The 13,080-nt window shown below is 38.8% G+C and overlaps 1 protein-coding gene across 1 annotated transcript in view; it reads left to right on the forward strand.

Moving 5' to 3' along the window:
* The window catches only part of LOC124619967, a 293,396-nt gene that overhangs the window by 246,256 nt on the left and 34,060 nt on the right, over nucleotides 1–13,080 (forward strand). Inside the window, exons 21-23 of the mRNA XM_047146629.1 lie at nucleotides 1,282–1,495; nucleotides 6,278–6,499; nucleotides 10,258–10,380. Of these exons, the coding sequence (XP_047002585.1) occupies nucleotides 1,282–1,495; nucleotides 6,278–6,499; nucleotides 10,258–10,380 (559 nt within the window). The remainder of the gene's footprint in view (nucleotides 1–1,281; nucleotides 1,496–6,277; nucleotides 6,500–10,257; nucleotides 10,381–13,080) is intronic.

Consider the following 13,080-nt stretch of genomic DNA (forward strand, 5'->3'; position numbering starts at 1 on the left):
CTTGTGGCGGCTTTTTTTCCTGGTGAACCTGGGCATTGTAGAGCTGCTACTTGGTGAACACAAGCAGTTGATTGGACTGGGATCACTGGCAGGCAGGCCATCAGAAACTTGTAGCCATCCTCTCTGTTGATGCTGTTGAAGTTCTCAATTATTTGCTTGATAATCTCTTGCTAGATTAGCACAGGCAGTAGGCTTTTGCATGGCCTCCACAGGCTTATTGTCCAAAGAAATCAGTTGTCACATCACAACTGAATTAAGATGGTATATGGAGAAAACCATCACCAGGAACCTACAGTTTAGTTGGCTATCATATGTCATTGCTACTGCCATAATTTGACCAACATTGTCTAATGGTACTTGTTTTTAGTGACCCATGTCAAGGAAAAAAATTTCATTGTGCTACCACTATTTTCACATTCTGATATTAGCTATTAGTGAGACAAGCTGATTTAGAAGAGTACATCAATCTAACAGCCTATCTAAAAAATAAAATGTAACTGTATAGATAAAAAATCTACTCATCAGTCAGTGGCAGGAGAGCACAATATATACAGGTCAAGGAAATTTGCAAGCTTTTGGAGACAGTGGCTCATTCTGGCGGAACATTTGAAGAGGAAGGACAGAGGGATGATGAGAAACAACTGGCAAGATTTAGGAAATGAGGAGAGTTCGGAAAACTCAGCAAGAACACTGGGGAAGGGGAAGACTTACAAAGTGGGATGAAAAGGAAAGTTTGATTGTTGTGGACTGCATTGGATGAGATCATCCAGTGCAGTCCTCAACAATCTGACTTTTCTTCCCATCCTGACTGTTAAGTCTCCCCTGTGCCCAGGATTCTGGCCAACTTTTCCAAAGTCTCAATTTCCTAAGTCCCGCCATTCATTTTTCATCATCTCATGTGTTATTACAAACATTGGGGCTACAAAATATACAAATGCAGTCTGGATGTTCTTCCCTACAACTGTTTAGATCCACAAAGTCAAAAACAGGACTAACTATAATGATAGCCAGCCTGTAAAGGGAAACCAGCACATTAAGAAGAAGAAGAAGAAGTGTTATTGTTGTTATTATTATTAAGCGGTTATATGTGTTTAATTTTATATAATTCCCGTTCCACTAGGTAGGAACTGAGCTTTCACAGTTTTACGGTGGAAGACTGAAACATATTTTGGATTCGCTTGTGAACAGTATTGTTACAATGAAACTTTACTTTGTGAATGTTCTTCCATAAAGCTGCTTCTAATCCATATTGATATACAATAGCTCCTTATATGTTTACAGATGCAGTGACAATGTTTGTTGGAGGACCGGTATGGGCAATGGCTTGGTGCCCATTGCCCTTGAGACTATCACTACAAGCAGATCCACAAAATACAAAACAGTATCTTGCCGTAACATGTCATAGAAATATGGAGGACCAGTATAGTGTGTCACGGTCATACGATGGACCGGGGATTATACAAATATGGTGTTTTGAGGAACTTGACAGTTTAAAGTACGTACCTGTCTATGTTTATTGTTTTATTTGTAACAGAAAAAATATGTTTTCTGATCATGTTACTTTTGAGAGGTCAATTGTTATTTAATTCCAGGTTAAAAAAAAAAAAAAGTTAGTAGATAATAATGAGCAATTTCAGACTTTATTGCAATTGAATTAAATCTTAAAAATTAGGAACTGCTGTAGAGGACTCTTTTGATGGTGGCAGACGGGGGCCATGCTGCTAATGAATATTGAGAAAATCAGTAATCCTGCAACTGGAACTTACACTTGAACTGAAGACTTCACAAAGTGCTGCTGCAACTGGAGCCTGAAGCTGAAGTTTAGAAAACTAGTTTCAGATGCTATTAAAGATAAATATGCAGATAGTCCAGTTAACAAAAGAAAAATTAGGGGAAAAGGTTGAGGCAGTTGCCAGTTTTTTTTTACACTGATAGGAGGAAGTGCCATGAACAATGTATTAAAAATACCAAACGATTGGGGGTGAATGTGATTGTCACAGTAAATAATGGTAATATGTACTGAGGATAAAACCCCTATAATGAATGATCTGGATACAGACAAGGTGAAAAGAAACACTCTGACAGTGGTTGATATGTATGCACAGTGGCTGAACAAAAGCAAATTAACATTAAATTAAAAGATATATGAGAGTGTCTTTTAATCATACCTGTCTGCATCTTGACGTGTCTTCTTTACGGTGAGTAGCAATCTATCTTGCACTATGTTGTTGGTATTTCTACCAGGAGTTTCTGTTATTTGACTCATGTTTGAAGAAATCATGTCTTTGGCCTTTAGCAAAGAAAGGACAATTAAGAACAAGTATGAGAGTTCAGCTTTCCACCAGTGAAGTAGCGTGACATTTTATTGAAAAATTCTTACAAATTAATGAAGGCACTAACCTAATTGATGGTGTAACTGGCCAGATTGAACTTAACAAAGTTATTTATGTAACATTATCAACAGCCTATATAAATTAATAGATGAATTTTTTTCTGAAAATTGTTCAAATTTACTCAAACTGATTATTTGAGAGAGCCATTTTAGCAGTAAGAAATGAAGTGGTTGATGATATTAATTTAAAAATTCTAAACAAGATTCATGCTGAAGAAATAATACATAAATCAATCAATTCAGTGGTCGATGCAAATGAAAGTGTTAATTTCTCCAACGATTTTTTTAAATTTGATTAATTTGATGCAAGTGTCAGGATTGCTTTACATTTTTTACTATTAAAGGTACCATTACCAATTATTTTGATGACAGATTTAGGTTAACGAAGATTATATTCTGGAACAAGGAACAGTTATCAAAATAATATCAGGAAAAGATAAAGGAAAAACAGAATTTATTCTGAGGATTCTGCTTGTATCTACCAAACTGCTGTTTCAATTCAGAAGACTGCAATTTCCTGTAAGATTAGCATTTAGTATCACTATAAGTAAGGCACAGAGAGAAACGTTAATATGATGTGGTATTAAATTGAAAGACGTGTGCTTTTCTCCTGCTTAGTTATATGTAGCTTGCTCTAGGGATGGGAAACCCAAAGAATTTGTGTATCTACTCACCATATAACAAGATGAGAAATGCAACTCGTGCGCAAGTTCTGTGACAGGCTGTGTCATATTTAAGTAAGTATGAAATATAGTGAAAACAAAATGAAGTTTTTTTTCACTAAATTAAATAAAACTCTATTGAGAGTAGAGCTTTACAATTTCTGTATTGAAAGGTTGATTCTTTTAGGGTATTGCCAATCTCGGGTTTGTGTATCAAATGCTACCCTTGGTTCCCATGTCGTGTATTGCAGGATTGTATGGTGGTAGCTGTTGTGTTTCTGGAGATATGATTGTTTGAAGTGATCGCTATCACATTGTGGTGGTCACCAGGATGCCTTCAGTCTTTTACAAAGGAATGTATATTTTAAGGCAAAAAGTTAGAGCTTTATCTATGTTGTTGAGCTTTTATTAATATTTTTGAATTTTTTGAGTGTTCAAAAATATTCTCAATTGTTTTATATTGTAGAATGTTTTAGAAAGTTCCTGACATATAATTTTTTGTGTCTACATTCTTGAATGTTTTGTAATGTTCTTGGGTGTTCTGTAAAGTAGTGGTTGGCAGAGTACTTTATTTCAAATTAAGGTATTGCTGAATACTTCAGTGGGTTTAAGAGTACTAAAGAGTATTCTTGAGTATTTGAGAGTACTTTTTAGCATGGCATACTAACATTTTTACTGCTTTTTGAATGTTCATTTTTACTATATCCTCAAATATTCTCAAGTGATCTGAAATGTTTTCCAGAAAACAAATGAAAATAAAAACCATGTGGAACAGGCCTTTTTCAGCTAGTAATGAATCAAAAGGATCCACATTCTTGCAAGAACACAGTTTTTATTCCCCAAACACGTCTCAGTTGCGACACCTTCTGTGGATTTTCCTTTTGTAGGTTTCAAAAGACATGTATATAAAATTTTATGTGGATTAGGGATATGAATATGTTTACATCTGAGTTTTTTCTGTTGTTTAGATTACGCATGCCAGTTAGACTTTACTGTTTGTTAACTTGTGTGCCTAACAACTGTCAAAGGAAATCAGCACACACAAAGATGTTAAGGCAGTATCTATATTGTCATTTTTCCTAGAATACAGCTTCAAAACTATGTATTCAGGTAAATAAAGCTTGTGTAGACCTATTTTGATACTTGATAGGTGAAGCAAGGACACAAGAAGCAGAGTAGATAGGCAAAGAAAGCAACTAGCATAGGCAAAGAGAGCATTCCTCTCTGAAAGAAGTCTACTTATATTAAACATAGACCTTAATCTGAGAAAGAAATTTCTGAGAACATATGTCTTGAGTACAGCTCTGCTTTGAAGTAAAATTGTGGACTGTAGGAAAACTGGAAAAGAAGAAAAGTGAACTGCTCGAGATGTGGTGTTGCAGAATAGTGGTGAAAACAAAGTGGGCTGATAAGGTAAGAAATTAGGCTTTCTATGGAATTGATGAGGAAAGGAATACATGAAAAATTGTAAGTAGGGCAATGGAAGGATGAAAGAACATATGGTCAGGCATTGGGAAGTAACTTCCATTGTACTAGAGGGAGCTGTCGAGCACAAAAATGATAGTGGAAGACTGAGATTGGGATATACACAACAAACAGTTGAGGACATTGGGTGGAAGTAAGACTGACGGAAAGAGGATGTCACAGTGTCAAAAGTGAACGTATTGAGAACCCTAGTTTTTGTACATTTGTAATATTTATAATTGGTAATGTTTTTATTTAAGTTAACTTTTTTAAACCATACTTGAAACTGATTGTTGTTTACCTCATGAACCTCATTACAGAAAAGGGAGTGATGGCAGGCCACATCAGACCAATCAGGAGACTGATCGAGAAGAGGGGCGGGGGGTTGACATACCGTTTGTGAATGAATCAGGAAAGAGGTGAAATGATTGAGGAGCATGAAATACTGTCTGCCAGTTTTGGTAAGGTGGCTTGCAGAGTCTAGATGTTCGTACAGTATAAAGAAAGTGAAGAGGGATTGGGACTGTTGACAAAAAAAAAGAGAGTGAGCAATTTCTTTCCTCCAAGTGGGCAGTTGCACCAGATACACATGAAGGATGTAGAAAAGTAACTTAATATTGGTATGCTGGTGCAAGTCTTCTGGGAGAATTGAAGAGCAGCAGCCAAATATGGACAAAGATTCAGTCTGGCCACATGACAGCAATATGCCTGCTCACAGGATAGCCAGGACAGAAGCATTTCTTGAGAACTTAGATATCCAGAAACTTTTGCATCAACTTTACAGTAAATAGGTTGCTCAAAAGCGAGAAATACCATCCATTTGCCTCTTCTTGAGTCGGTAACTTCAACTGTTTTCAAATTACCACCCTAAAGAAATTTATTGATTTAAGATAAGGCATCAGTTCATACCACTTCAAGGATGAAAGAATGTGTAAATATAAATATAGTAATGAAAAGTTGCTGGTAAAATGAAAATAATTTAAGGAATAAAGGTAACAGCCACTGAATATTTGAAGCAGTGAATTATTAATAGGCGATAGGGATGTGAACAGGACAGATACTGTTGTCAGTTTACAAGCAAATCCTCCTTCAGAGCTATAGTGCGTGCGTGCGTGTGTGTGTGTGTGTGTGTGTGTGTGTGTGTGTGTGTGTGGATGGGTGTGTGGGGGGCAGCACGTGTGTGTATGAATATGCATATGTGTATGTGTGTTCTAAAGCTCAAAAGAAAGATTCACCTGAAAGTTAGCAAACTTCTCTGTGTAGTTCATGTATTTATGTGTATAAGAAGAGCTGCTCTTCTTTGAACTTTTTCAGTGTCATTGTCAGTACTGTTTGATAAGGATCCCATACCACACAGCAGTACTCTAGCAGAGGACGGACCATCGTAGTATAGGCAGTGTCTTTTGTTTGCTAGATGGGACTGCCTATGCTGAAAAATTGATGTTAAATATTATTTCTTTATTTTTCAACCCATCCTGCTGTTTCAGTTTACGGTAACTGATTATGACAATCATGTGAAATTCGTCTGCCTTGTTATTTTTCTTGTGTTAATTTCCACTTTTTTGTGTTGGTTGTTAACTGTTTCGTACTTCCTTTTAGAGGCATATTGTGCCATTTTGCTGTCAGAATAGTGTTCAGTCATCTTAGCACTATTATTTGCAAGTAAAATTCACATTATTTTGAAAGGTACATGTTAACTGTACTGTAGAGAAAATTAGATTATATACTTATGTACATGTATTTCTTCCTTCCTTTCCAGGTCACCCCCAATTCCGTCACTTACTCTTGCGATAGCGCACAATTATGGAGCAATTTGGTGTATGGAATGGTGCCCCTCAGGTTGTTATGAAAGGAACGGATGTGAAACGGAAGAGAAACACCTGCAACGTTTAGGCCTGCTGGCAGCTGCCTGCTCAGATGGTTGTGTACACATCTTCTCAGTTTGTCATCCTGATGAACTGAGAGGATGCGGATGTGGCAGGTACTAAACATAAGACCAACAAAAGAATGTTGATATTATGCTTTTAATACCCCTATACAGTACATGTCTACACTGTCTTTTTTCAATCATATTTGATAATATGTGCTTTTGAGTTCTGTATACAGAACTTTCATTATTAACAATGTAAGAAAAGACAGATTGCTACCTACCATATAGAAGACACATTAAGTTGCAAACAGCCACAACTAAGACACATTTACACAAAGCTTTCGGCCACATCCTTCTTCAGCAAAAAAGAAGCAGAGAAGCACACACCATTTATACATACAAGTGATCACATCTCATGCAGACGTAATCGGCAGCTCAGGCCACTAATGCCCAAGAAGTCAGCTATCATAAACATACAAAATCACCCTGCACAACTTGGAAAACATTCTGAACAAACAGTGGTGCACAAATGTTTATTGTGTAATTTTTAGTTTTAAGTGAAATATTATCCTTAACAGCTACATGTTGGTGAAGAGAGTTATTGTTACTCTATCAGTTGCTATCCTTGTGACTTCCTTTATTGTAAAAATTTAAACCACTGGAGGTGGATACTACTTTGAGGATACTGTATCATACAACAGCTCATATGTTACACACATTTCTCACCAGCATGAAAAACATAAAGCTGTTAGTGACACTTAATGAATACTGACAGTTATTGTATGCCAAGGACACAAAGCACACTGTTCAGAGTAAAGTGTCCAAAATATCAAAATATTAAGGACCTTAGTGCCCGCCTTTCCACACATTGGATTTGTGTGTTCCATTTCAGCACCACCAGTCTTCATTCTGCAAGTGTGAATTTCCTCTCCAGCTTTTAATTGGTTCGAGTACTTTTTTTGCGATTTTGTATGAATTTCTGTGTTTCCAAAGATTTGTAGTCAAACAGTCTGGTGGTGGGCAACACTGCAACCAAAACTGGAATGATTAATGAAGCAGCAAGTGGGATGCAGCACAGGAGGAGAATGAAAGGGAAGAGGGGCGGTGGATATGTCTGCCTGTAGTAGAACTATACGTGTACTGTATAATAAACACAAGCATTGTATTGCAGAAGAATAGAAACTATAAGAGGAATGTAAGACATGAATACAAATTTAACAAAGTAAGAAGTGAATTTATATGTACAGTGTGAAACAGTGAGGCTACGGGGGCTGGAGGGAGGGAGGGAGAAGGGGGCAGCAGTAATGAAAACGAGTGGGAAAGACAGAAAGCACATTAGAACTGATGGTTACAGTGTAATGAAAATAACGAAAAAATAACATAGAACAAGGACAAAAAAAAGGTAGTATATCTGGAAAGAAAGACTATTTACATTACCGAGAGAAAATTTACTGTGGCTTAGTTTATTAGTGCACAACTGCTTTACAGCCTTAAACTGTGCCTTTATGCTGGGACAAGTTCCATCAAAATTGATCAGTTCCTTGGCAGTGGATAAGTAGTTTACTACAGATTTGTTCTCACACTTCATCAGAAAATATTTTATATGCGATCTGACACAAAAGAAATGAGACTCGTGCTACAAATTTGTATACATACCAGATATGTTCATATAGTGGTTGCCACTTCCAAAGTAGAACCAGTTTGAGTCCACATTCATCCCCATTCACTCCTTCCACAGCTCATAATGTTTATACACTTCAGTTGCAATGAGGAACGCAGCTACATTTGCTTACCAGTGGAGCCTGTAGTAAACACCGCATTGATCAGTTTTGATTAAATAGTGCACAGTATAGGAGCGTGTAGGCTGACTATCATTCGTCCACTGATACCTCACAGCCAATACGAGGGTAATCCCAAAAGTAAGGTCTCCTATTTTTTTATGAGTACATAGATCTGTTTATTTCTACAATGGTTTATATCAGTTTACAGCTTGAACATTTTAACTATTTTTCGACATAATCACCATTTCTGTTGATGCATTTTTGTAGACGCTCTGGCAGTTTTTGTATTCCCATGTCATACCAGCTTGCCACCATGATGTTCAAAAAGTTGTGAATCTCTTCTTTCACCTCGTTGTCAGAGCTGAATCGCTGGGACCACAATTAATGCTGACAGGTACTGTGAGATTCTGAAAAAACTCAGACGGGCAATTCACAACTGGAGAAGAGGAATGTTGAGCAAGGGCGTACACATTCTCCATGACAACGCTTGCCCATGCATTGCTCAGCAAACCGTTGCCCTCCTGCAACAGTTTCAGTGGAACATAATCACCCACCCACTCTATAGTCCTGACTTGGCACCCAGTGACTATCACCAGTTCCCTAGCTTAAAAGAACATTTGGCTGGAAAGCAATTCAGCTCCAATGACGAGGTGAAAGAAGAGGTTCATAACTTTCCGAACAGCATGGCAGCAAGCTGGTATGACATGGGCATACAAAAACTGCCACAGCGTATACAAAAATGCATCGACAGAAATGGTGATTATGTCGAAAAATAGCTGAATGTTCAAGCTGTAAAATGATGTGTAATCCATTGGAGAAATAAACAGGTCTATGTACTTATAAAAAAAAAATAGAAGACCTTACTTTTGGGAATACTCTCTTAGTTTGTTAGTAATACAAGCCGTCTTACCTTTGCAAAGAAACAACACAACTTTGACACCACCCAGCAATAATCAATTCTTTTTAGAGGTGTTAGGCATCATACTGTGATTTACATTCCATCCCCAGCATTTTGCATTATCATTTAAAATGATAGAGTGTTACATGGGAGAACTTTTATAATATGTGCAACTACACAGAATATTCTGTTTTACGGATCTATTTAAACCCTTGCATTATTCCACCCCCTTCTTCTTTAACTTCACCGATGATTTTCTCTTTCACTTCCATTCTTAAAACTTCTGTACAGATACTCATTAGATTCTTCCATTGCCTTACTTACTTTGCTGTTACATCTGTATTACATTCTGCCTCTACTCTGTTTCCTACCATCGACAATATTGGATCACTTACTATACGCCAAGCGAGGTAGTGGTGTGTTAAGATACTAAACTTATATTCGGGACAGTATCAGTTCAAAACTGCATCCAGCCATTCAAATTTAAGTTTTCCTTGGTTTCCCTAAATCGCTTCATGTAATCCTGGGATAGTTCACTTAAAAATCAACATGAACAATTTTCTTCCTTATCCCTGCTTGAGCTTCATGTATAACTGTCTCATTGGTGATGTTATGTTTAACCCTAATCTTCCCTGCCTTCCTTTCTTTTTTTGGATCACTTACTGCATCTGTTTACCAACACACTTACTGTGTTTCTCTCTCTTTAACTTTTGGGAGAACAGTGATTAATAACAAAAATGCAAGAACTGTTGATTATCATCACTGTTGTGTACTCGTGGTTGTACTGTAAGATGAGTGGTGTGCCTTTTTCCTTAAATCTGAAATTGGTGACGGAAATAAGTATTGTCGTTGACCATAGCATTCTGCTTATCAGTGGGAGGCAGTGCAAATCACTTAACTCCATCTGTCTGTGAAAACCTTGTAATTCCAGTAACTCCATTATCAAAAAGAGATTTAAAAGTGCATTGATTTCTCTAATATGCAAGTAACTAGGCTTTTATTATATAGTTACATATGTAGCAGCATTATCTATATCACTTTATACATTTTTTTAAGAAACCATTTTTGCTTCACCCATAAAATTTAACAAAATGGGGTTATGAGGTTTTCACTGCCTACTATCAGCATTATAAATAAAGCTTCCAGTTGATACTAAGAGATGACATATAGTTATTAAGTGTCATGCACAGGTACCCAGTCTTCAAGACAGAACCTGTTGTGTCACTAATTCTGGAAGAGGAGGCAGATATAAAGCTTGGTGGTACAGACTGGCAATGTCTTCGTTTGTCATGGAGTAAAATAAAAAATCACAGGTAACTTATTGCTTTTACTTCATCTTAGTAGATGTAGACCTTTTTCCCATGAAAATTGTTACCACAGATCATACATAATGTGTAAATTTAAATTTTTCCCCAGAAAAGAGTAAAGTGATATAAAATGTAGATTGTGGCACATTAGTTGTAGCATGTTATATTCAATTTATTCACACTTTTTTTGTTGGTACTTTTTTGCATTTTCCTTTTGTTTACCATGATAATGGTGCTCACATACATCTGAACAGACACACAAGCAAAGAATTTGATTAACTATAGGAATGTGTCCAGGATATTTTCATGAACTATCTATATTGTATGTGCTTGATTTCTTTTAACAACTCTAATACAGATACCGCAGCAACAGACAAAATACTGATGTAATTCTTCATGCTTTCCCAACGATCTGTTGGCATCTTGGATATTCGGGAATCCAGCCGGATGTTCACGTCATTCTCGCACGATATTTCAACAGCGTGCCTCGCTGTCATCTTCAGGTGCCACCTGAGACTGTTCCTTGGGTTGATCGAGTCCAGTATTTATGCCTGGAAGGAGCTGGGCGTTCCCTAATCGGTCCGCGCTGAGTCAAGTGTTCTGTCTGTGGTCCGCGCCTGCCAGACCCCTCCAGTCATGGATGTTCCGACTGCCGTCCGCGCCTATTTTGGCTGTCCTCAGCGGTTGTGGTCATCATCTGAGGTGTGTCCGACCTGATCTGAGATGTTGGGTACTCTGTCTCTTGACTGTTACTATGATTTCCACTTCTGTTTCGTGCTGGGCACTCCACAGTCGGTCCGCACCACATCGTGTGTTCCGTCTGCAGTCCGCGCCCATCAAACGCGGCTACATTGGACCTCTCTGGTCGCCGGTGTTCCGACCGCCGTCCGCACCCAGCCTGGCCGTCTTCTGAAGTCTAGTTCATGATCTGGGATGTGTCAAATCTGGTCTCTAATGTCTGACAACTTGTCTCACGGCTGTTCTCTTGGTCTCCACTTCTATTTCTTGTAGAATCCCAGAGTGTCCTGCATTGAGTTTTCAGTGTGCGTAGGTTTGCGGTACACACTGACTTATACCTACAAGCCAGCAGTTGCCACCATCCGGCATAGAAGAATGGGGTGTTCAAAACACTGGTCCACAGAGCACAAACTCTGTCAGATCCTGATAGTTTGGCCACAGAAATAGAACACCTACGATCAGTGTTCAGCAGAAATGGGTACTCCTCCAGAGATATCCAGAAGGCACTTCAACTTGCCTATCAGCCAAAGGATCCAGAAGAAGAACCAGAAGAGGCAAAGAAGATAGCATACCTGCCGTACACCGGACCTATCTCTGCCAAAATCAGCAGGATTCTCTAGAAATATGAAATCGAGAGCATATTTTGCCCACCCACCAAAATTGGGGCTATGCTGGGGAATGTAAAAGATGAACTGAAGCTACGCAAGCCTGGTATTTACAACATACCATGCCAGTGTGGGATGTCATACATTGGCCAGACCACCAGAACTATGGACATCGGGTGTAAAGAACACCATAGACATACCAGTCTCAGACAGGCAACTAAATTAGCCATCGCAGAGCATTGTCTGGAACTTGGTCATTCAGTGGATTACAATGACACCAAGATTGTGACACAGACCTCAAGATTTTGGGACAGTGTCATTAAAGAAGCCATTGAGATTAAGGTCACAGACAATCTAATCAACCATGACTCGGCATACCAAATCAACATTGCCTGGAATCCAGCACTTGAGCTTGTGAAAACTCAATGCAGGACACTCCGGGATTCTACAAGAAATAGAAGTGGACACCGAGAGAACAGGCGTGAGACAAGGTGTCAGACATAAGAGACCACATTTGACACATCCCAGATCATAAACTCAACTTCAGAAGACGACCAGGCTGGACGCGGACGGCGGTCGGAACACATGCGACCAGAGAAGGCCAATGTAGCCGTGTCTGATGAGCGCGGACCACAGACGGAACACACGATGTGGTGCGGACCAATTGTGGAGTGCCCAGCACGAAACAGAAGTGGAAATCATAGTAACAGTTGTGAGACAGAGTACCCAACATCTCAGATCGGGTCGGACACACCTCAGATGACGACCACAACTGTTGAGGAGGGCCAAAACGGACACGGACGGCAGTCGGAAGATCCGCGACTGGAGGGGTCCATTGCAACCAAGTCTGGCAGGCACAGACCACAGACGGAACATTCGACTCAGTGCAGACCGATTAGGGAACGCCCAGCTCCTTCCAGGCATAAATACTGGACTCGATCAACCCAAGGACCAGTCTCAGGTAGCACCTGAAGAAGACAGCGAGGCACGCTGTTGAAATATTGTGTGCGAACGAAAACGCGCAAACATCCGACTGGATTCCTGAATATTCAAGATGTCAGACAAAATACTGTCATCCATTTTGTTGAAGGAATAAGCGTATAAGGAACTTTTCATCCAGACTTAACTACAAATGGGTTGCTTCTTATTTTGTTGCCTTATCTTGCTCTTAGTGTATAGTGTACTTTGATAAACAGTCTCACAAATTAAAAGTTTCAGTTTTGTCTTGTTGTGTAGTACATTGGTTTATATCCCTTGCTGCAGGTTCAAAAAAATGGTTCAAATGGCTCTGAGCACTATGGGACTTAACTGCCAAGGTCATCAGTCCCCTAGAACTTAGAACTACTTAAACCTAACTAACCTA

Source organism: Schistocerca americana, chromosome 6, assembly GCF_021461395.2.
Source record: "Schistocerca americana isolate TAMUIC-IGC-003095 chromosome 6, iqSchAmer2.1, whole genome shotgun sequence".
Taxonomy (NCBI): Eukaryota; Metazoa; Arthropoda; class Insecta; order Orthoptera; family Acrididae; genus Schistocerca; species Schistocerca americana.